General features: G+C 44.4%; 1 protein-coding gene across 3 annotated transcripts in view; it reads right to left on the bottom strand.

Moving 5' to 3' along the window:
• The window catches only part of LOC121288905 (cytochrome P450 4B1-like), a 123,588-nt gene that overhangs the window by 68,210 nt on the left and 30,840 nt on the right, over positions 1 to 24,538 (bottom strand). The window contains exons 5-8 of one of the 3 annotated variants that reach the window (XM_041207756.1): positions 18,961 to 19,073; positions 18,716 to 18,766; positions 15,320 to 15,464; positions 2,732 to 2,776 (exon numbers count right to left, since the gene is read on the bottom strand). In XM_041207756.1, the coding sequence (XP_041063690.1) occupies positions 2,732 to 2,762 (31 nt within the window). In that variant the 5' untranslated portion in view covers positions 2,763 to 2,776; positions 15,320 to 15,464; positions 18,716 to 18,766; positions 18,961 to 19,073. Of the gene's footprint in view, positions 1 to 2,731; positions 2,777 to 15,319; positions 15,465 to 18,715; positions 18,767 to 18,960; positions 19,264 to 19,359; positions 19,419 to 24,538 lie in introns of those variants that run through there. The other 2 variants (XM_041207755.1, XM_041207753.1) reach the window with 2 other exon arrangements.

The raw sequence follows: 24,538 nt of genomic DNA, 5'->3' as shown, positions 1-24,538 counted from the left end.
CAAGGAACCCCTGATTGAGTCCCTGGAGGAGCCTCTCCATGAGGGTTGCCACTCTCTCCATGGAGGAGATATTGCGCCCAGCCATGAGGGTCAATGCAGTGGTCATGCTCCACAGAGATTCCTCCACAATGGACACCATGGCACGCATTCCCTCATGTATCTCTGCCAGATTCTCCCACACACCCTGCTGGACATCCAGCATCAGCTGTCTCATGGATGACTTCAGAGGCCCATCATCAGCTATCAACTGAGCATAGTCCTGGTCCCCAGCAGTCCTCCGACTGCCGGCACCCTGAGGATCTCTGCCTCCGCCTGCACCTGAAGCGAGTGTGAAGTGCCCTCACAAATTTGCATTGATAGACTACACGGCGATGTTATGCCCACCGAGATGCTGGTATCTGCGCTGGTGCCTGCTTGATAGAGAGAGTGTGACGCAGGTACATGGTAAGCATGGTGTCCACCGGGTCAGGGGTGGGCCTTCAGGCTCCTCAGAACGAATGGCTGCTGGTGAGCTTAAAAGGAAGAAGAAGGACACGTCATCAGTTTAAGTCATGACACTGTTGCTGTGCATGCCTGGCACCCTGATGAGACAGAGATATGCATCATGGTGCCCTCGTCTTTTGATTATCAATGGGGACTCCAGGTTCGAGGCTCACATCAATATAGAGACCACACTGGAATGGTTGCAATAAGTGACATTCTTAACTCAGTGCACTGCACTCTTACCCCCCTCTGGCACCCCAACCTCACCATGGCCACTTGACTGAGGTGCATGGAACCTCTTCAGCCCCAGGGCCTCCTGCTCATATCGCATGAGGATGAGGAGGTGTGGGGGTCCCCTGTCTGCGTCCGCGACCTCTCAGCATTGTTTTCTCCTGAAAGGGCAGAGGAGCATTGATTAGTCCACTCTCTACCTGCAGCGCCATTGCAGCCTTGCCAATCCCACCTGAGGCACACCTCGCAGGGCTCAGCCGATTCATGACCCTGGAGCTGCAAGGCACTCAGTCCAAGCAGCTAGGGCTCACCCCCTTGCCCAGATCCTGTCTCAATGACATTTGCCATTCACGCTTTAACACTTTTGAGGTCCACAGGGGGATGGGCAGCTCTTAACTGTTCTGCAAAGTGACCCATCCCAACATGGTACTCACCCTTCCCGATCGCAGGAGATCATTAAAGCACTCCAAGCACTGCACCCATGTGCACCTCACCATTTTGTGGCTGCTGAACCTGGATGCCACCTCCTCCCAGGCCTTTTTGGTGAGGTGGGGGGGCCTCCTCCTTCCATCCCTGGGACAAGGATTTCTCGCTGTGCTGCCACCTCCTCCAGGGGGGCACTCATCAGAAAAATGTGGGGCCGACTGCCCCGCCGGCCTGCCTTCCCACCTGCCATGTCCACCCGCTACGGTTTCCAATCACAGGATTTCCACGTCCTTCGGTGGCAGCCTTCCAGGGGCTGCCAAGGCTGCATTTGAATCGGCCGCCAGGTCGCCATTGGACCCAGCGGACATCATGCCCCTACCCCGCCCACCCCTTCACGCTCATTCCCAAGCCACGTATAAGGCTGGGCAGTCCTTAATGGGCCCACCCATGTAAAATCGCGGAGTGCTGCCGATCGTGGGTGGCGGTCAGCTTTCCGACCACCCCCACCTACCCCCGCTGATCTTGTACGCCAAGGGCAAATTTCTGCCCTAGGAACTGCTGTGGAGGAAGAAAGGGTTTTGGGTATCCATGTGACATATATGACTAAAAGCTAGTGCAAAGTTACAAAAATCAATCAAAAGTAAGAAAGTGATGCCTCAGTTACAGAGTGTTGATCAAATCCTACCTGGAGGTCTGTGTACAGTTTTATATATTGAACGTCAGGAAACATATTGATCTTGGAAGGTGTACAGTACAGATTCATCAGAACAATACTAAGGTTTAAAAGACCAAATTATGAGAATAGATTGCATAAACCTGGTTTGCATTCCCAAGAGTTTATAAGGTTGATGAATTATTTAATTGAGGCACTTAAAACGATGAAGGTCATTTCTTCAGGGAAGATACAGAAAATTTATCTTCTCTGGTGGGGAATCTGGAACAAGATCAGAACTAAGACATTTAAGAGTGAAATGAAAAAGCATCCTTTTCAATATATAAACAAAAACGGTAATAGAAATCTGGAACTCTATATCCTAAAAGGTGGGGCCAATTGAAATTTTCAAAACATGGAGCTGAGACTTTTGTAGGGCAAAAGGGATCAAGCGATAGGAATCAAAGGCCAGTAAACAGAGGAAAGGTATAGATCAACCATAATCCAATTGTTAAAAAATCGTTCTTGGAATGTGAATATCGCTGGCAAGATCAGCATTTATTGCCATGCCTAATTAATCTTCAGAAGGTGGGGATGAGCTGCCTTATTGAATTGCTGCAGTCCAAACCCGTAGCCGCTACCATCCAGTACAGCAAGGGCAGCAGATGCATGGGAACCCTCCAAATTACACATCATCCTGACTTGGAAATATATCATTGTTCCTTCACTGTCACTGGGTCAAAAACCTGGAACTCTCCCTCTCTAACAATGCTGTGGATGTACCTAGAGCGTATGGACTGAGGTGGTTTAAAAAGGTGGCTCACCACCATCGTCGTAAGTGAAATTAGGTATGGGCAAGGCCTTGCCAGTGACACTCACATTCCAACATTAAGCATGTAAAAAGGTAATGTTGCTGGAAGTAAGAAATAAGCAACTTACCAATCCAGGGAGTTATAAAATGGTACACCATATCATCTTTTGGCTCTGTAACACATTTAAGCACAACAACGTAAATTCAGAGACTTTTTCTTGAGTTTCTCTTTTATTCTATGGGAAATAAAGTGAACATCATCAGGGTACATCCTTCCACACTGAACACAAGAACACAAGAAACAGGAGTAGGAGTAGACCATATAGCCCATTGAGCCTGCCCCTCCATTCAATACGACGAATGCTGATCTCGGGCTTCAATACCAATTTCCCGGGCGCTCCCCATATACCTTGATTCCCTGGGAGACAAAAAATCTGTCTATCCCAACCTTGAAAGCAGTCAATGATGGAGTCAACCCTCTGGGTTGAGTGAAGAAATATCCCTTCATCTTAGTCCTAAATAATTGATCCCTTATCTTGAGACAGTGCCACTGTGTTCTAGATTCCCAGCCAGTGGAAACAAGCTCTCAATGTCTACTCTGTCAAGCCCTTTCAGAATCTTGTATGTTTTAATGTGATCACCTCTCATTCTTCTAAATTCCAGAAAATATAGGTCCAATTTACTCAGTCTGTCATCAAAGGTCAATGGTCTCATCCCAGGGACCAATCTAAAGATCCTTCACTGTACTGCCTCCAATGCATATATATTCTTCCTTAAAATGGAGGCCACAATGGCACACAGGACTCCAGGTGTGGTCTCATTACCTTAATTTCCATACAGCTTTTGGTACCTAGGTTACCCTCTATTTCTAGGATGCAACTTGTGCCTTCTACTCTGAAGACAAACTCAAAATATCTGCCAATTCCTCCTTCCCCATAGTAGTATCTCCTGTTTCTGCTTCTCTGCCTTTTTATAAGCTTGTAAAAGCTTTTACATTCTACTTTTGTATTCCTGGGCAATTTGATCTCACATTCAATTTTTCCATTTTTACCAACTTTCTGGTGGCCTTTTGTTGGTTTATAAAATACTCCCAATCCTCAGACTTTCTACTATTTTTTGCAACCATATAACCCTCTTCTTTTAATCTCATATTATCCTTAGCTTCCCAAGTAAGTCACAGATGGATCTTTCTTGCTGAGTTTTTGTTTTTCAATGGCATGTATTGTTGAACATTTTGAATTGTTTCTTTAAATATTTTCCGCTGTTGATTTATGGCCATACCGTTGACTCTATTTACCCCATCAACCTTAGCTAATTCTTCCCTCATACCTATGTAATTGGCTTTGTTTAAGTTTAAGGTCCTTGCTTGTGACTGGACTATATCACTTTCAAACTTAGTATGGAATTCAACTGTATTATGGTAGCCAGTTCCCAACTGATCATTTGCTATGAGATTTCTAATTAACTCTGCCTCATCACAATACCAGGTCTAGAATAGCTTTATCCCTAATTGGCTCCACAATGTATTCCTCCAGGAAACTGTCACAAAAACATTCCACAAACGCATCTTCTAGACCACCCTTGCCAATTTGATTGGTCCAGTCTAAATGAAGATTAAAGTCTGCCACAATGATTACATTGCTTTTGCTTCACACTCCAATAATTTCTTGTTTACAGGTTTGTCCAACATTATAACTACTGTTCGGGGCATATAATCTACTCCCATCAGCAATTTCCAACTCTTGCTATTTCTAATTTCCATCCTTTCTGATTCTACTTCATAATCTTCTAAGCCAAGATTCTTCTTTACTGATGTCCTTATGTCATCCATTACGATCAGGGCACCCTCATCAGCTTTGTCATTCTGTCTGACAATGAAATATTCTGCACCTGGAATACTTATTTCTTAACCTTGATTGCCATGTAACCATGTCTCAGTAATGGCAATTAGATCTCAATCATTTATCGCTATTGTTATGGCACGGCAGATGGTAAATGCCGAGGTGCTCAAATCCTAGAGGGAAACTTGAAACAGCAGCCAAAATAGTTTTTACAATTTGTATAGTATGAGGAGCAGTTCTGAAATCAGGAAATTATTTCCCTGACTACTTGTGATGATTTTACAGTAAACATTTATTAAAAGAATAAAGGAAAAAACCACAATTATATTTAAACATAAGAATGGCTTCACACAGTAAACAATATTTAAAACAGCTCCACAAATCTTAACTTAACTACCCCCAGAGCTAACCTTTCCTTTTCTGTTCAGCAACTATCCTTATAGATTTTAAAATCTATAGAAGTGCAGTAATTTTACCACACAATGCTTTTTCCTTGGGATATCCTCTGAGGCCAACAGCAACTGGTTCTTTCAATCTGGCCTTTTTCACACTGTCTTCGGGGAAATCTGACCAGCTATGCTGCTGTCTTCTGGGAGATCTGAGCAGCTACCCCCTCATACAGGCTTCAGTATTTCCTTAAATGCGTTCCTCCCCTTTGATTTCTCTATTATTTCAACTAGTCTCTTCAGAAATGCTTTCTTCCCAGAATTGATTAAATCATTTTTTACATTAGCTCTTAGACTTATAAAAACACACTTACCCCATCGTTACCTCACTTCCTCACACCTTTTTACAACCTGCATCCAATTAATCTAATTACAGCCTGACTTCCAGTACATAAGAAAATATGCCGGGGTTATTACCGGAAGAAAAATATTACAATTTCTTGTTTTATCGACACTATTTGTACCATTAGTTCAGCTATCTTATTGTAGATGCTTCACGCACTCAGATACAGACCATGCTTTCAGTGTCACTATGCCACCAGACATAGCATCGCACAAGCATCTTCATCTTCGATAGGCTTGGGCGCACACTGTGAATCTCTGTCAAGACTGGTTCTGTTCCTTGTGAAGAGACAGTGACTATTGATTCCCACAACAAGATTCCATCTTGGCAACTTAACTCTGTTTTACAGGCATGGAATGGACTTATCTCTTCAGCCACTGGTGATTTCGACCACCCTTGCAATACAAGGTCTCGGACTTTCGACAAAATTGGATCTCTGTTTGTCCAATTCCTTATTTGCTTTGCACACATAGGCAAAGAGTCCAAGAAATTCAGTGCAAGCACAACTTCTTGTGGCACTGGAACATATTCAATGCTATCTGAGCATTGTAACAGGAGATGACAGAGTGCATCCACATTTGCAATATGCAAGCCAGGGCAGTGCATAAAGGTATACTCAAAGACAGATAATTTCGAAGCGCAATGTTGAATTCTTGTTGATGCTATTGGTGGAATGGCTTTACCCTCACTGAATAACCCCATTAATGGTTTATGGTCCGTCACAATGGTGAAATGTCATCCATGCAGGTACTGGTGGAATTTCTTCTCTCCGAATATCACTGATAAACGTTCCTTTTCTAGTTATAAATAACCCTTCTTGGCCACAGAGAGGGTTCTGGAGACATAGTCGATTGGCCTTTCTGATTTGATTTTTATCTTTTCTTTTTTTGTTTTCCACAGAGTTTTGTCTCGTCCTTCATTTAGATTTCACAGTTGGCCAAATTTCTCTCTGGTGAAATCTTAACTTGGTTCAGTTCGGTAGTTGAGCTTTGTTACCCACTCACATCTTGGAAGTTCTATGATTTTCCCTCCATGGCCTCTTTTATTTCATTCAGTGGATTCTTCAGCTCTTCAGTTTCCTTCTTGTATCTCTTGCCTCCTCATGGAACATTGAACATTGTTGAGTCTTCTCTGCCAACTGTTTCGTCAGTTTGTTCAGAGTGGCACTAAATTCATTTTGTTTCTCTTTACGTTTTTCCAGTGGAACCAACTCTGACCTGAGGGTTCCTTGCAGCATGTGAAGGTCCTTCAATTCTCCCAGCTCATTCCAAAATACGCCATTGTATTTCCTTAGCAGTTCAGGAACTCCTTCTGTTCTCAAGTGAAATATTTCAGGTCAGCTGAGCTTAAATTTTTGTAACCAGTCTCGGCCCAGAAGACTAAATCCTTCACCTGTCACTATGATCACTGGAAGCTGGGCTGTCTGTTGCCCAAAGGACACATGTACTGTGGCGATGCCCTTTATCTGGATGGACTCTCCAGTGTATGTCTTTAATTGAACTGTGGTTTGCTCCAGATTCAGTGGCTGGGTACCTTCATTTAGGTATTTAAATGTGTGTTCTTCCTCCACTATGGTTGAGGTTCCCCTATCTAACTCCATTACTAGTGGCTTCCCATTCACTTGAAGGGTGACGGTTTTTGGTTCAGTTTTTACTGCTTTGACAGTATACAGGGACTAGATATCAGTATCAGCAGCTTCAGGTTCTGTTATATTACTCAGTTTAATCATTTTGGCCTACTGTCTTATGGGCTGTCTCGATATCACCCTGCACTGCTTTTTTAGGTGCCCTTTCTTATGGCCGTAGTGACATTCTACCTCCTTGGATCTGCAGGTGGTACATGGTTATCCCCACATTTGTAACAGATTAACTTCAGAATTGCTGCTGAAATGTTTCCACTAGGCTTTTTTGTTTTTCCAGCAGCAGAGACTACCCCTTGCTTCACTGCTGTGTCTCTGGTTTTCACATCACGCCTGGTGGTAGGTTCCAGCCCCCATTGGAGAACAGCGCCATGATGCACACTCTGTAAAGCCTGCGAGTCCCTTGCAGTACTTTCCATTACTAGTGCTATTTCCATGGCGCGCTTCAAATCGGTGTTAACTTCTGCAAGTAAACGGCGCTGAATGGCGTTGTCGTGAAAACCACAAACCAACTATTATTAAAATACTTTTCAAAATGCCTGTATTCTCTATCTTTGCTGAACAACTTTTAGGTACAATTATAATTCTGCTACCTTGTGTACGGTTCTTTAGTTCCTCGTTATGTGGGAAGGTTGCCTTGTTTTTGCCATATCATAAATAGATTCATAAAGAACACATTTATAATAGAAATAGCAATGGGACATTTATTTCCTCCAGGTGAGAAATGAAATTTGAACACTATTTATAGCAGCATCCTGCCAGTTTTACTACTAAAATGACACTCTAAATTTGCTACCAGTAACAGCCCTCAGCTGAAGCAAGCTGTTAATATAAACAAAATGCCAGTTTGAAGGAGGCAATAAAGCAGCATCCCTGAAAGGAGGGTGGGAATATTCTGAGACAGTTTTATCGGAGATTTTAAATCCTCAAAAACTGACATATCACAATTATATGTTAATCAGCGAATTCTGATGTCTGCATCATGAAACATTCAAGTATTTGAAATAGTAACAAACTGCTATCAGCTAGCTATATGGGAACAAAGGACACTTCTATAGTTCTAAGAGAAGCTACATTGTAATGTCGTTTGGAAGATCTATCCTGTTTCTGAATATCCATTTTCATAAGTCATGGTGAGAACTTACATTTGTAACAACTTTAGGATGGCTTCTGTTATACAAATCTGTTCTTCATTTCTCTGTAACTGGGGAAAGTTGGGAACATACAGCCCTTTCTAAAGTGATGGCTGTCCCAGAAGGGAACAAGAAAGACGCTCGTCCATTATGGGAGGTTTGCTTTATTCTGAAGGTATATTCTGAAGCCTGATAAGTGAAATTTGACTGTTTGGCAAAACCTGGCTGGATCGCTATGTTTATTGATTATTTATTGCTCATTTTTGAAAAATTAAAATGACCATTTCAGCATGAAAGGGTGAGAAAGTGTGTGTCCAGCTCACTCCCAGTTTCAGGGTGCTCATTTACTGACCCTCACCACTATGAGAGTGAGTGAGAGTGCCTTTTGGTGTGTGGGGGTGAGAGTGAATGAGAATCCTGAGACACACCTTCCCCTCTGTCTCATCCCCCTCCCCCCACCCCCCCGCAAACACACACACACACACACACACACACACACACACACACCCTCTCTCACACAAACTCATCCTCTCTCTTTCACACACACACACACACACACCCTCCCTCTCTCCCACATACGCATACTCACCCTCTATCACACAAACTCACCCTCTCTCACACACAAACACACACACACACACATACCTGTCAGACACATACCTGGACACCCTCTCTCTCTCAGACCTACAACACACCCACTCTCATCTACCCACCCACCCTCACTCCCTCACTCACCCATCCATTCTCACTCATTGACCCACTCTCAATCACCTACCCACCCTCATACTCACTTACTCATCCACCCTCACACTCACTTACTTACTCTCACTCACCAAACTGGCTGCGGGGGCAAGGGAGGTGTGATGAGAGTGGAGGCCTGGAGTGAGTCTTAAGACCCAGGAACACCCGAATGCGGATGCCCACCGAGAAGAGCACTGAGACCTGGTTGAATGCAGAACAGAACCGGGTAAATGCAGGAGGAACTGGGGGAACGTGCTGGGGAACCAGGGAAATGCGGGGAGGACTGGGGGAACATGCCAGGAGCCGGGAGAATGTAGGGAGAACTGGAGTAACACAGTGAGAGCCACTCCAAAGCACTGCAAGCTGGGGGGAGGACTTGGTGAGCGGAGGCCCAGCACACTCCAGAGATGCCAGTGTTTTCTGTTCTTCCATTCACAGCTTGTTTTTTTACCATGTTTGCTGTTGATAGGCTCACTATAAATCTATCAGCAGCAAATACAGAAGAGAAACAGGCTGTGATTGGAGAAGCAGTCCCCTGCAGAAATCTTCAAACTCACTGACCCGGCCTACCGGCATTTCCAACAAACAGTCCAGGGGGCCACGTGGAGGGGCTTGGGTTAGACAAGCCTGGTCTAGTAGTTAAAACAACTGGAACAAAGTCCCAGAGAACCAAGGTTCACCTTCTAACCAGCCCACCTCAGCACTTGCCTGCCCCATGGTTGCCTAGGATCTGCTTCCAGGGTTGATGGGCCAAACTTGATCCCACCGCCGCTTCCTCAAAGCGAAAATTGGGTCCAACAGGGCACTTAAAAGTGAGGTGCTTCTACCAAGTGGGGACATTTTTCAACTTGAGCTACTCACCTCAATAACAAAAATCCAGCAATATGTTTTTTTTTCCATTTCACTGTGCCAAGATACAAACTGAAGGCAACTAGGTCTTTCTGTGTTATTCTTCCATCATACAGAGCATTCCATCAGGGAGTCCAAGATTATTGAAGAGAATTATCAAGACATTTAGCTGTTTTGGAGAAGGTGATGTAAAGTTAAGTGAAGTAATTTTTAAAAATTCATTCATGGAATGTGGACATTGCTAGATAGGAAAGCATTTATTGCCCATCCCTAATTGCCCTGGAGAAGGTGATGATGAGCTGCCTTCTTTAACTGCTGCAGTCCATGTGGTATAGGTACACCCACAGTACTGTTAGGGAGGGAGAGATTTTAACCCAACAACAGTGAAGGAATGGCAATATATTTCCAAGTCAGGGTGGTGAGTGGCTTGTGGGGGAACTTCCAGGTGGTGGTGTTACCATGTATCTGCTGCCCTTGTCCTTCTAGATGGTAGCGGTTGTGTGTTTGGAAGGCGCTGTCTAAGGTGCCTTGGTGAGTTCCTGCAATGTAATCTGCTGATTTGATCTTCCAATGATTTAATCCTATTTCATGATACACACAAATTCGTACAGATGCTGCCAGGCATACTGAGTATTTTCAGCATTTCCTGTTTTTATTTCACATTTCCAGCATCCACAGTACTTTGCTGCTGCACAAATTAGTAGCTGTTACACAGAGCCAACGGGCTGTCAGTATGATGTAGTCTCTCGCTTGAAGAGATCAGAAGAGTACAGTGGTATTGTTTACTATTTCCACTGCATAGCCCAGTGGTAAAAGAAGTCATTATTTATACAGATGTCCACTATACTAAATATTTTGCACACAAAGTTATATTTCACATTTTAGGAATGTATGCTTTTTTATGGAAGCTGGTTTGCATTGAACACAAATAAAATGCATTGTGAGTGGGCCTAAGTTTAACAATGCATAAAAAGAAAATGGAGCACCTCCCCAGTGGTAAAATACACTTTAACTGCAGTGAAGAATCACAGAACTCAAGTAAAAACATTAAAGCTCTCACCTACTAGGAGATGGCAGCCTGTGTGATTGTCAAAGTAGACAGGGGGACAGTTATTAATTAAACTGGTATGTGGCATCAAAAAAGGCAATTTTAGTCCAGACCTTGGACTGTAGCACCATCTCTCATGGAGACATAAATATTTGCTTTTAGAAGATAAAGCTTTTGGCCTTAGCACACTGAATGCTGAACTGTTCATTCCACTCTGTAGAGGTCAGAAAAGCACTCATGCTCTCATTGGCACGTATAATTCCTTCACCTAGCAAAATGTCACAGGGTATCCAATATGATGAAGAAATTTCTATAACGGTGGAAGAGACAATTGTCATTGCAGAACCACTACCTGAGGCATGTGTACAACATAAATATAGCACATAATGGATATTTCATGAAAGAATCATATTAACTTCATCACCTATCCTCATATCTCCTTACGTGGCTCAGAGTCAAATATTTAATCACACTCCTCTGAAACTCCTTAGGACATTTTACAATGTTCAAGGTGCTATGCAAGTTGTGGTTCCGGTTATATTCCCTTGTGATAAGAACTAAACCATTTACTTGGTAGTAAACGTAAGAGCTAAGAACCTACAGAGAAAAGTACGAAAGTAATACAATTTCAAGATTTCATGGGTTGGGAGTTCTATACAAAGTTATGCTTTATTCATACATAGGATGTGGGCATTGCTGATACGACTAGCATTTATTGCCCAATACTAATTGCCCTTAAACAGGTAGGAGGAACTGCTTCTTCAACCTCTGCAGTCCATGTGGGGTGGTGGATGGGGTTCCGATCAAGCAGGCTGCTTTGTCCTGGATGATGTTGAGCTTCTTGAGTGTTGTTGGAACTGCACTCATCCAGGCAAGTGGAGAGCACTCCAATACAGTCTTGACTTGTGATTTGTCGATGGTGGACAGGCTTTGGGGAATTAGGAGGTGAGTTACTTGCCACAGAATACACAAGTCTAACCTGCTCTTGTAGCCACAGTGTTTATATAGCTGGACCAATTCAGTTTCGGGTCAATGGTAACCCCCAAGATGTTGATGTTGAGGGATTTTGGTGATGGTAATTATGATGATTAGGGTGACACCATCATTTTGAGAGCAATAAGAGATGGACTATAAATTCTGGCCTTGCCAAGGCAACGCCCACATCTCATGAACAAAATTTTTACAAATCTTCTTTAAGAGTGCGTGTGTGTGTGTGTGTGTGTGTGTGAGTAGTCATTAACAAAACTAACGACTAAACATTTGATTAGGCCCATTAGTGGGTGTGGGATCCCTTTGGGGGAGACGGTGCTCCCCATTACAGGACCGGCGATAACTGAGACTACCGCATCTGGTGTCATCAAGAACATTCAGGATGACAGTATGTTCCTGCCTTTTTCACCTTCCCAAGTCCAACTTCACCCTTACCCTGTTATCTGGTATGTAGTGCAATTAAACTGCAGAAGCTGTGACCATGGATATCCTGCATTCCACATTCCTTTCCCCCCTCCTTCCCTCACTCCAACCCTCCTCTTCTGTATTCTTTTCAGATACCGAAGAACTGTTGCCCGTTCAACTGAAGGCTTTAATTGGGTAGCCTTCAGGAGAACACTAATGGACACGCACACTGAGGTGCTTGATGCATTAATAGGCCTTCCAGACAGCCTGTCAAGATACATGTTGGAGTCTGTCTCCAAATTGGCAGAGGGCTTCGCGGAGTTCGCACAGAGCTTGGAGCCCTCTTTTCCAATGTGTAAGTGGTGGCAACAGTTGCAGATCCAGTCGGGATGCAGAGTTTGGTGGCCAACATCTCAGCTTCTATTGCAGCACAGGCAGAAGCTGTGTCAAGGTAGTGCAAACTGAAGTCAGGCTTTGTAGGTTGCATGAGCACATTTTCCAAGGCCATCTGCAGTTTGTCCTGGTGAAAGTCAGTAACCTTCCAGCAGACAAAGATACCCACTGGATGCTCAGGGAATGCTCAAGGATGATTATTTTGGTTTAGCATGTATTTGGGACTGGGAGTCTTTTGTATAAAGTTGTTATGGAATTATTTTTGCAGCATCCTTTAGTTAATTATTTTAGCCAAGTGGACACTACGAAGTCTTTAACAGATGAAAAAGTGTAGAATTGTGCAGTGGTGGTGATGTGGGGATGAGTTTTTAGGGCAACTGGAGCCTGGGTATCTGCTCATGGACATCCAGTCAGAAGTGAAAGGGTCTGAGATGCCTCCTCACTTCCTCCTCCTCTTCCTTCTCCCAAATTGCTCCCTGAAGGCCTGCTGGAAAAGCCTGACCCTCATGAGAACAAAGATTGAAGGATGCAGCAGGCCACCACAAATTTAGTGTCATGCTCCAATGAGTACCAGAGGCTCCCCATCAAGTGGTCAAGACAGCTGGACCATTGTTTCAGAATGCTGATGGTTTGATCCACAATGCTTCTTGTGGCAGCATGGCTCTGACTGTAGGCAAACTGTCCACCCGTAGTAAGGTGGCAGAGGGGAATCATGATCCAGTTGTAGGGCATATGTCACGAAGCAGCCACCTTCTGGTTCATTGTGGTGGCTCAAATATGGCAGGAAAGGCTGATGAGTGCAGGATGAAAGCAGTGTGGCTGATGCCAGGACAGTGGGAATTCACTGACATAATATTTTGTCTATGGGCACACACCAACTGCGTATTTGGGAATGGTAACCCTTGGAGTTGTGGTACATCTCCCTGTTAAATTTGGGGTCCACAGAGCCATGTGTGTGCTGTCAAGGGCTCCCTGTGCCAATGGCAATCCAACTACTCTGACAAAGTCACATGCCCATTCTTCCTGCTTCTCTTTGATAAGGGAGAAGACTATTGACATCTCCTTTCTTGACGCATAGGACTTCTGTCACCTCCCTGATTCAGCAATGTTGGCGATGCTGCCTCCTCCTGACTAGAAGAATCCTGGTCAAGGCATAGAAATTGGAGGTGACACAGCCACTGGCAGCACCATCTGTGTTCCGCTGTGTAACTTCAGGTCCAGTTGAAGAAGGTGGCAAAGTTTTGTGTCCATTTCCTTGGAGAAGCACTTCAGACACTGTTCCTGCCTGTGGTAGAGGTAAGATAAGTGCATCCACACTTGCATGCAATGACAGCCATACTGCCACCAGAAAGACTGTTATGTTGCTATATTATTTGTAAAGATCTAGGAACTAATTGTTGTGAGAATGTACACCCAGGGTGCCACATTTACTGCTACAATGAGTCAGGTGCCGAGCAACAGTGTATCAATCCCCCAGCCACATGAGAGGTGTAAGAAATACATTCAATGAAACTCCAGCATTTTAAGTCTAAAAGTGTGATTCTTTTGAACTTCTTGAAGGCATAACAAAGACCCTAGATGGATATGGCCTTCCACTGAGAACCCTCCAACTTCTCCCTCTGTGCACAGCTTCCCCTCTCTACTGCCTGTGCATCAATGTTCCTGTTTTGCTGGGTCCAAGAGGGACTGCATCTATAGACTTCATTCATGAAAGCAAGATTTCTGCTGACAGGCTTTCAGACTCCTCTGATTTTCTTGGCAAATTACAGTACCACTCCCTGCTAAAACTAACTTTTCCAAACTCCTCCAACAACACTGAACACTATTTCCACTCACTCTGCAGCAGCAAAAGAATGCCAAAAACATCTCACCTGAAAGTTCCAAGCTGATGCCTTTATATAGCACTAGTGGGTTGGGGGGGAGGCCCCCATACAGCTAAACACATGTTCAGCAAGGAGTGTTTAAGGGAGGGCTTTAACAGGACCTGTGAGTTCCAAAATGGCAGGTCAGGCACCATAGTAGATGCTGTTTGATGTCATGATCTGCCATCTCTGCAAGAATCTGTCGCATGGACAGGATGCCCACACTAGCTTCCTGATAAGCATTGCACACTGCACCACAAGTGACTGGAAGCAGTTTGGCTACCACTTTCCAAACCCTAAGCTTCTGTGGTGGGGCAACAACAGCACTTTGGAGCCAAAGTTTGCAGCCTAAGTATCTAAGCTACCTCATATGCGTAAAGAAGTGATTAACATTTTAAAGAGGCATTATTACTGTAATATATTGTGAGGCAAACTTACATCACCACTGGATAAACACAAAACTGAATCTATTGTGTTTTCGAAAATATAATTGTGTCGTTAAGGCATGAAGAGGGGTTGGAGGTGAAAGGATGATTTCAGATCTGCCACCCATTGTTAATAAGGAAAATCAGATGGAATGTATAATGAGCAACTGATCCAATATCACCCAAGTTACACCATTGCTAGAAGTTAACATTGGTTCTTTGTGCACAACATAAAATATCTTTATAAAAACAAGAAAACTGCGGATGCTGGAAATCCAAAACAAAAACAGAATTACCTGGAAAAACTCAGCGGGTCTGGCAGCATCGGCGGAGAAGAAAAGAGTTGACGTTTCGAGTCCTCATGACCATGTTCGGTCGAAGGGTCATGAGGACTGGAAAAGTCAACTCTTTTCTTCTCCGCCGATGCTGCCAGACCCACTGAGTTTTTCCAGGTAATTCTGTTTTTGTTTTATAAAATATCTTTCTCCTGTACCTCACTTTGCAAAGGTGATAATAACAAGTAAGACTCGGAAGATGATCCTTGCAACTAAACAAATAATGGATGGTTGCATTATCATAAAAACTTGTCTAAAATTCTTACCTGCAGTTGTAAGTAATGTTTTAACATAATCAGGGTGGTTGATACTTAAGAAAGCTGTAAACGGGCCAAACCAGATTGGGTGAGCATACGGATATCGGTTTATCCATGTCACAGTCTTGTCTAAATCTGTTCCATCCTCAGGAAACTGTAATAAGATTTAACAAGATGAAACAAGACATTAGCAAATTTGAAAGATTTTACCCCTTCTTGGCATTCTCAGGGTCAGCAATCACCAGGTATGAGACATCAGGCTTAAAGCAGACAAAATTAGTATAAGAGTATTTTGTTGACCGCTTCAAGAAGTTAATGATCCAGATTTCGCAAGAGTAATAATGGTCAAACTGTCAGATTTCCTCTGGAACTGACAGCAACTTCTGGAGTCCACACATGTAGCTGAATGCAGCAAACGGGGGGTGGGGGGGGGGGGGGGCGGGGTGCAGTGTTGCAGTCTCCCCAGTCGGCAGGCAATTAGAAATCACTGAACTTTGTGAGAACTTGCCCTTTTACCTATTAGTCTTGCTGTAAAAGCCACTCAAAAAGTTACACATTATTGAATGTTGTTAACTGTATACTTAGTCCATAATTACTGCTGATTCACCTCACTGACCCTGAACATGTAATTTTACATTGGTGGATTTTCAGTTTTCACCAATATGACAAAACAATTCCACATATTTTTAGTATAATTATTTTCCTTAAAATAAAAACAGAAAATGCTGGAAAAACTCAGCAGGTCTGGCCGCATCTGTGGGGGAGAGAAGCAGAGTTAATGTTTTGAGTCCAATATGACTCTTCTTCATACGTTGCCAGGCCTGCTGAGTTTTCCAGCATTTTCTGTTTTTATTTCAAATTTACTGCATCTGCAGTAATTTGCCTTTATTTTACTTTTCTTTTCATTTAATGTTTGTTTATGATATCTGACCTTCTGCCTTAATCCCATGTGTAGGTCACAATCATTTATTTTATTCTAGTTAAAAATGAAGGATAATCACTGCATTTCACTTTCTGGTTTGTTGTCTTGAGAAAATGTCAGTGCATTTGGCAGCTTACCCTGCTTGATGACATTACCATTGCTGGAGTTTCCCTTGACTTGGGATGCCAGATTCAGACTAACAACAGGAAAGGAGATATCCACTCTACAAAGACTGCTAGACCTTTGTGGGCAGTTTTCTTCATGGTCAGCGATGAGTGCCATTGCTTCACCACTGACCATGAAATCCAGACCAATAGTTCTTTCATCAACATGGTGATGAAAAAGAAGTGCTGCTGCTTTAAATCATAGCAGTAAAAATGAATCCCAGCAAATTGTGGGTTGTTTTTAGTTGTATACCTATAAAAGACATAAAAGGAGAAAGGAAAATTCAACATTAGAACCAGGAGTTGAAATGTATAAGTTATTGAACAGGGAGCACAAAAATGTTACAAATAGAATAATGGCATTGTTCCTCCCTCTGTCACATTTTCCCAAATCACCACCCCAAACTGCAGCAAAAGATGGTGACACACCTGGAAAACAACATTTTCCAAATGTTTAAACTTGCTTTTTGTACTTGTGCTCTTTAGTGCTGTGGCTTGCTTACCTCAGCCTCAACAACACCTTTCATTTTTGAAAGACAATTTCAATGACCACTTCTTTAGTGCAAATAAGTTAGCACTCTAAAAGTGTTTTCTTTAAATCTGGACATAGTTCCATGTTAAGATGAAAGTATACAGAAGAAAATAAAAGACAACAGGCTGGATTTTGTGGTTATTGGTGAAGAAACAGCATTCACCCACTGACTTCAAAGGAAGTGGCCCTCAGTGATCTCTGTGAGGTAGTTCCTTCTTTTTCCAATGGCAGTTTAACTCTTCCATTAAGTCCAGAGGATGTCCTGGTGTGGAGCAGCAGTGATGTCAGCAAGCAAGTAATCAGCCAATCACATTTGCACAGTGCTACCATCCCTGTAGAGGCCAATAACTTTAAAAAAAAGGCTTTCCAGCAACCAACAGAAATAACTGGAACACAAGATTCCATGTTTTAAGAATTTTATTACATCAAACAAACTAAAGTCAACATAAATCAAACATGAGTTAACAGGCAACAACTATATCAAACTGAAGAAAAGGTACTTTTGCATTAACTAACTAATGCAATCAAGGTACATCTTACTTTTGCTGTGCACTGCACTTCTGGCAGATATATAACATAACAAGATCCAGTCCCAAGATATTCACAGCTTTCCAGCAGTTTCACTTCTCCCTGCCATGCTAGGTCAAATCTTCCAGTATCTTTCGAAAATCAACCCACTCACCCTGAGTATTCCTGAACTGACCCCAACCAACAAGGTCCAGCTTGGTGACTACTTGGTCCTTAAATCTCCAGAAGTCCTGTCGGTTCCATCTTTTCTCTTTGAACAGAGAACCAGCTCTCATCAACATCCTGCTTGGCTGCCAACACAAGCAGTCTTTCCCTGCTCTTCACAGTAGCTGCATTCTCTCTTTCTCTCTCTCTCACTCTCTGTGTCTATCTCTCTGAGCAGGTTGGGCCGATACTCATTGGAGTTTAGAAAAATGAGAGGTTATCTTATTGAAACGTATAAGAGTCTGAGGGGATCTGACAGGGTGGATGCTAAGAGGATGTTTCTCCATGTGGGGGAATCTGGAACTAGGGGGCATAATTTAAAAATAAAGGGTCTCCCATTTAAGGCTGAGATGAGAAGAAACTTAGATATAAATGGGTCTGTTCAGTGTCACACTTTGAGAATGGTCTGATGCATTGAGGGGTGGCTGGTATTAGTGAAGGTGTACCCCCCCAACCACTACCTGTCTCCAGGAGTGGAGAAGAGAAAGTTGTAAGTGAGAAGCGAATAAAAAGTTACTTCAGGAATGCCAACTCTGGCAGACTGAGCCGTGGGTGCCAGGAATGAATTAGCTTCAATATATGGGCTACCCTGACGAGAGTGATAATTAACTTCGGGAAAGGGAAGAGAAAGCAGTCGGCCTGAGTTCCACTCCTGATTCGGGTCCCTGCAGAGAGATGCATGCATTGGAGAAGACAAGATCGGATAAGGCTAGCTGACATCCACGTTTGCTCACCACCCAAACTCACATAATAATAGTCACTTGGCTGAGTTATGAAAGTACTAGTGGAATCCTATTCCACCGCCAGTCACTTCTGTCAAGCGAAGAAGTGTCATTTTGGACTTTTGCCACAATCTAGCAACCTACGTTGTTAAACTAACCTGTCATCACTACTTATCTTCCAGCCTATTTGACCCCGTCTAGGAAATTATTTTGGTGCCTAGCAATAAAAGCAAACCACAGCTAAGCACATGGGAGTGAATTCAGTTAAAGCAGGTCACCACTGTTTATAAAGCAGGAGAGTGATGACATTATTCTTCGCCTCAGGTTACTGACCTGTATCTATTATTTTGAGTGATGTCAAATGCAGTCAATTTGGCGTTTCTGCTGTAAAAAAAACACCCTGGCGCTCATTTCTGTAATCCTTTGGATCAGGTCAACGGCTGTGTTTAAGCATTTAACTACAGTCGAGGAAACAACACAAACACATACCAGAATCACAGCCACTTTGCATTATTTATCCTGTCCTATTCAGTCACAAAAAATGGAAATGAATGTCTTGAATGGTAATGAATACCGACCTCCAGTACATGTCCAAACAACCAGTGGGCTGGGGGTCCGGGGAAGGGTTTCAGCGCTCGTATTATCTCCCATCTTCTACGGAAGAGCTTCGCCGTTTTCACCAGGAAGGACACTAAACAAAACACAGCGATCAAGTGAAACAGCCGACAGAGTTCGACGGAGAAGCACAGCGTCTTCAACGCTTCTACAATGGCCATTTGTAGGGGAAGAAGAGCGGATCAAACAAAAAGATAAGAGCCCAACAAATCTGATTTCCCAACTACCACGATTGACATTATATTTGACTTTGTCTAGAGCCGCGCCCCAACGTCAATAAAGCTGACACCCTCCGCTGTACGTGCTCTCACTCTTAAAGCTAGATCGACTTAGTGATTTCTAACAGACACTCAATAAATCACCTGCCATCTGTTTATCATTTTTGTGTCATGGAGTTTTGTACCATCAGGAGTCAAAACCAAATGTTGTCTGCAGATGAAGTGGAGATTGAGAGTGGGCACACAAATTCCTTTAGCCCCAGTTAAGGCAAGGGGCTAACTTGTAGTACCAGGGTCCCGATCCTGACGCCAGGCTGAATTTCTGTTCAGGATCCTGGAGTTGGTCGTGGCGGGAGCCTGGAGGAGATTTTCCAGGAGGATGCTTATTAAGGAGCCGCCTGTGGAAGTCCCCTTTCCAAGGGCAGCGGGCAGGATCCAGAATGGGAGCCCCTGACGCTCCACGCAGGCAGCAGACCCACGAGATGAAATGGGCACTGCTGTTGTAAAAACAAAAAAACTGCGGATGCTGGAAATCCAAAACCAAAACAGAATTACCTGGAAAAACTCAGCAGGTCTGGCAGCATCGGCGGAGAAGAAAAGAGTTGACGTTTCGAGTCCTCATGACCCTTCGACAGAACTTGAGTTCGAGTCCAATAAAGAGTTGAAATATAAGCTGGTTTAAGGTGTGTGTGGGGTGGGGGGGCGGGTGCGGAGAGAGAGAGAGAGAGAAGTGGAGGGGGGGGTGTGGTTGTAGGGACAAACAAACAGTGATAGAAGCAGATCATCAAAAGATGTCAACAACAATAGAACAAAAGAACACATAGGTGTTAAAGTTGGTGATATTATCTAAACGAATGTGCTAATTAAGAATGGATGGTAGGGCACTCAAGGTATAGCTCTAGTGGGGGTGGGGAGAGCATAAAAGATTTTAAGATATTTAAAAATAATGGAAATAGGTGGGAAAAGAAAAATCTATATAATTTATTGGAAAAAAAAGGAAGGGGGAAACCGAAAGGGGGTGGGGATGGGGGAGGGAGCTCACGACCTAAAGTTGTTGAATTCAATATTCAGTCCGGAAGGCTGTAAAGTGCCTAGTCGGAAGATGAGGTGTTGTTCCTCCAGTTTGCGTTGGGCTTCACTGGAACAACGCAGCAAGCCAAGGACAGACATGTGGGCAAGAGAGCAGGGTGGAGTGTTAAAATGGCAAGCGACAGGGACGTTTGGGTCATTCTTGTGGACAGACCACAGGTGTTCTGCAAAGCGGTCGCCCAGTTTACGTTTGGTCTCTCCAATGTAGAGGAGACCACATTGGGAGCAACGAATGCAGTAGACTAAGTTGGGGGAAATGCAAGTGAAATGCTGCTTCACTTGAAAGGAGTGTTTGGGCCCTTGGACGGTGAGGAGAGAGGAAGTGAAGGGGCAGGTGTTGCATCTTTTGCGTGGGCATGTTTCTTCCTCGAACAGAGGCCCGAACAATCCCCATCCACCACTACTCTCCTCCGTCTGGCTGAACTTGTTCTCACGCTGAACAATTTCTTCTTCAACTCCTCTCACTTCCTCCAAATAAAAGGTGTGGCTATGGGTACCCGCATAGGTCCCAGCTATGCCTGTCTCTTTATGGGATATGTGGAACATTCCTTGTTCCAGTCCGGCCCACTTCCACAACTCTTTCTCCGGTAAATCGATGATTACTTCGGTGCCGCTTCATGCTCTCATCGGGACTTGGAAAAATTTATTAATTTTGCTTCCAATCTCCACCCCTCCATCATTTTCACGTGGTCCATCTCTGACACTTCCCTTCCCTTCCTTGACCTCTCTGTCTCAATCTCTGGTGATAGCCTGTCTACCAATATCCATTACAAACCCACCGACTCCCACAGCTACCTCGACTACAGCTCCTCACACCCCGCTTCCTGTAGGGACTCCATCCCATTCTCTCAGTTCCTTCGCCTCTGTCGCATCTGTTCCGATGATGCCACCTTCAAAAACAGTTCCTCTGACATGTCCTCCTTCTTCCTTAACCGAGGTTTTCCACCCAAGGTCGTTGACAGGGCCTCAACCATGTCCGGCCCATCTCCCGTGCATCCGCCCTCACGCCTTCTCCTCCCTCCCAGAAACATGATAGGGTCCCCCTTGTCCTCACTTATCACCCCACCAGCCTCCGCATTTCTGCCAACTCCAGCATGATGCCACCACCAAACACATCTTCCCTTCACCCCCCCCTATCGGCATTCCGTAGGGATCGCTCTCTCCGGGACACCCTGGTCCACTCCTCCATCACCCCCTACTCCTCAACCTCCTCCAATGGCACCACCCCATGCCCACGCAAAAGATGCAACACCTGCCACTTCACTTCCTCTCTCCTCACCGTCCAAGGGCCCAAACACTCCTTTCAAGTGAAGCAGCATTTCACTTGCATTTCCCCCAACTTAGTCTACTGCATTCGTTGCTCCCAATGTGGTCTCCTCTACATTGGAGAGACCAAACGTAAACTGGGCGACCGCTTTGCAGAACACCTGTGGTCTGTCCGCAAGAATGACCCAAACCTCCCTGTCGCTTGCCATTTTAACACTCCACCCTGCTCTCTTGCCCACATGTCTGTCCTTGGCTTGCTGCATTGTTCCAGTGAAGCCCAACGCAAACTGGAGGAACAACACCTCATCTTCCGACTAGGCACTTTACAGCCTTCCGGACTGAATATTGAATTCAACAACTTTAGGTCGTGTGCTCCCTCCACCATCCCCACCCCCTTTCGGTTTCCCCCTTCCTTTTTTTTCCAATAAATTATATAGATTTTTCTTTTCCCACCTATTTCCATTATTTTTAAATATCTTAAAATCTTTTATGCTCTCCCCACCCCCACTAGAGCTATACCTTGAGTGCCCTACCATCCATTCTTAATTAGCACATTCGTTTAGATAATATCACCAACTTTAACACCTATGTGTTCTTTAGTTCTATTGTTGTTGACATCTTTTGATGATCTGCTTCTATCACTGCTTGTTTGTCCCTACAACCACACCCCCCCTCCACTTCTCTCTCTCTCTCTCTCCAACCCCCCCCCCCCCCACCCCCAACACACCTTAAACCAGCTTATATTTCAACTCTTCCTTGGGCTCGAACTCAAGTTCTGTCGAAGGGTCATGAGGACTTGAAACGTCAACTCTTTTCTTCTCCACCGATGCTGCCAGACCTGCTGAATTTTTCCACTGCTGTTTTGGTGGGAAACCATAAAGGCACCTCAAGTTGGAAGCAACCTCTGAAGACCTGTAATGTTTGGAGGAATGCCTTTGTGCACTGCTGCCTTTTGTGGCTTGCCATATTGATGTGACCTGAGGCCATCAGGGTAAAACAAAGAGATAAAAACAAAAAACTGCGGATGCTGGAAATCCAAAACAAAAACAGAATTACCTGGAAAAACTCAGCAGGTCTGGCAGCATCGGCGGAGAAGAAAAGAGTTGACGTTTCGAGTCCTCATGACGTTTTGAGTCCACAGAACTGAGTGAATATAAGGAGAGGGGTGAAATATAAGTTGGATTAAGGTGGCAGGGGTGGGGAGAGAAGTTGTGGGGGTGGTGTGGTTTAGGGACAAGCAAGCAGTGATAGGAGCAGATAATCAAAAGATGTCACAGACAAAAGAACAAAAGAATACGGAGGTGTTGAAGGTAGTGATATTATCTAAACAAATGTGCTAATTAAGAATGGATGGTAGGGCACTCAAGGTACAGCTCTAGTGGGGGTGGGGTGGAAAGACTAGCCAGGCATTAAAGATTTAAAAATAATGGAAATAGGTGGGAAAAGAAAAATCTATATAAATTATTGGAAAAAACAAAAGGGGGAAGAAACAGAAAGGGGGTGGGGATGGAAGAGGGAGTTCAAGATCTAAAGTTGTTGAATTCAATATTCAGTCCGGAAGGCTGTAAAGTGCCTAGTCGGAAGAGGAGGTGCTGTTCCTCCAGTTTGCGTGGGCTTCACTGGAACAATGCAGCAAGCCAAGGACAGACATGTGGGCAAGAGAGCAGGGTGGAGTGTTAAAATGGCAAGCGACAGGGAGGTTTGGGTCATTCTTGTGGACAGACCGCAGGTGTTCTGCAAAGCGGTCGCCCAGTTTACATTTGGTCTCTCCAATGTAGAGGAGACCACATTGGGAGCAACGAATGCAGTAGACTAAGTTGGGGGAAATGCAAGTGAAATGCTGCTTCACTTGAAAGGAGTGTTTGGGTCCTTGGACGGTGAGGAGAGAGGAAGTGAAGGGGCAGGTGTTGCATCTTTTGCGTGGGCATGGGGAGGTGCCATAGATGGGGTTTGAGGAGTAGGGGGTGATGAAGGAGTGGACCAGGGTGTCCCGGAGGGAACGATCCCTACAGAATGCTGCCGGGGGTTGAAGGGAAGATGTGTTTGGTGGTGGCATCATGCTGGAGTTGGCGGAAATGGCGGAGAATGATCCTTTGAATGCGGAGGCTGGTGGGGTGATAAGTGAGGAGAAGGCGTGAGGGCGGATGCGCAGGAGATGGGCCGGACATGGTTGAGGGCCCTGTCAATGACCGTGGGTGGAAAACCTCAGTTAAGGAAGAAGGAGGACATGTCAGAGGAACTGTTTTGGAAGGTAGCATCATCAGAACAGATGCGACGGAGGCGAAGGAACTGAGAGAATGGGATGGAGTCCTTACAGGAAGCGGGGTGTGAGAAGCTGTAGTCGAGGTAGCTGTGGGAGTCAGTAGGCAAAAATTAAGTGAATTTTGAAAGCTGGAAGAGAGGCAACTGCTATTAGAAACAGCAGCATATACGAAAACTGGACTCAGATCAACATGGGGCATTGGGTGGTGGTTTGGAAACTGGCAGAACACAAATAAGCTTTGAGAAAAATTGGCAGAGGAGGATCTAAGGGCTTGTGGGAGGAGTCAAATACTGCAACTTTGGGTCGAGTGATGGATCACCATACCAGTTTGTGCTTTACCAAATGGAGATCACTGCACAGCTGAGACATGTTAAGAACACTCAAATGCGAATTGAAGGATTTGGGCACTTTAACTCATTATGCCTATTCTTGCAAGACTCCATCCCACTCTGGGGCCAGATTTTCATTGTGTCCCAATGACTATTTGTCTCTCTCATTGGAAAGTGCAACCCTCAGAAGGATCCTACTGTAAATGGACAATGGCCAAACTATATGCCGAATGCCCCAAAGACCTCCACATCTCAGAGCTAAGAGGTCCAGGCTTTGCATGCCTCCCCAATTACAGTCATTACATCAGTGCAAGGTTGGGTTCTAGTGTAATCCAAAGTAGTCAGTCTGTCAGAGCCCTAATTGAGACCACTAGTG

The sequence above is a fragment of the Carcharodon carcharias genome, chromosome 16, assembly GCF_017639515.1.
Source record: "Carcharodon carcharias isolate sCarCar2 chromosome 16, sCarCar2.pri, whole genome shotgun sequence".
In the NCBI taxonomy this organism is placed as follows: Eukaryota; Metazoa; Chordata; class Chondrichthyes; order Lamniformes; family Lamnidae; genus Carcharodon; species Carcharodon carcharias.
This window is presented reverse-complemented; position numbering and strand designations above follow the sequence as displayed.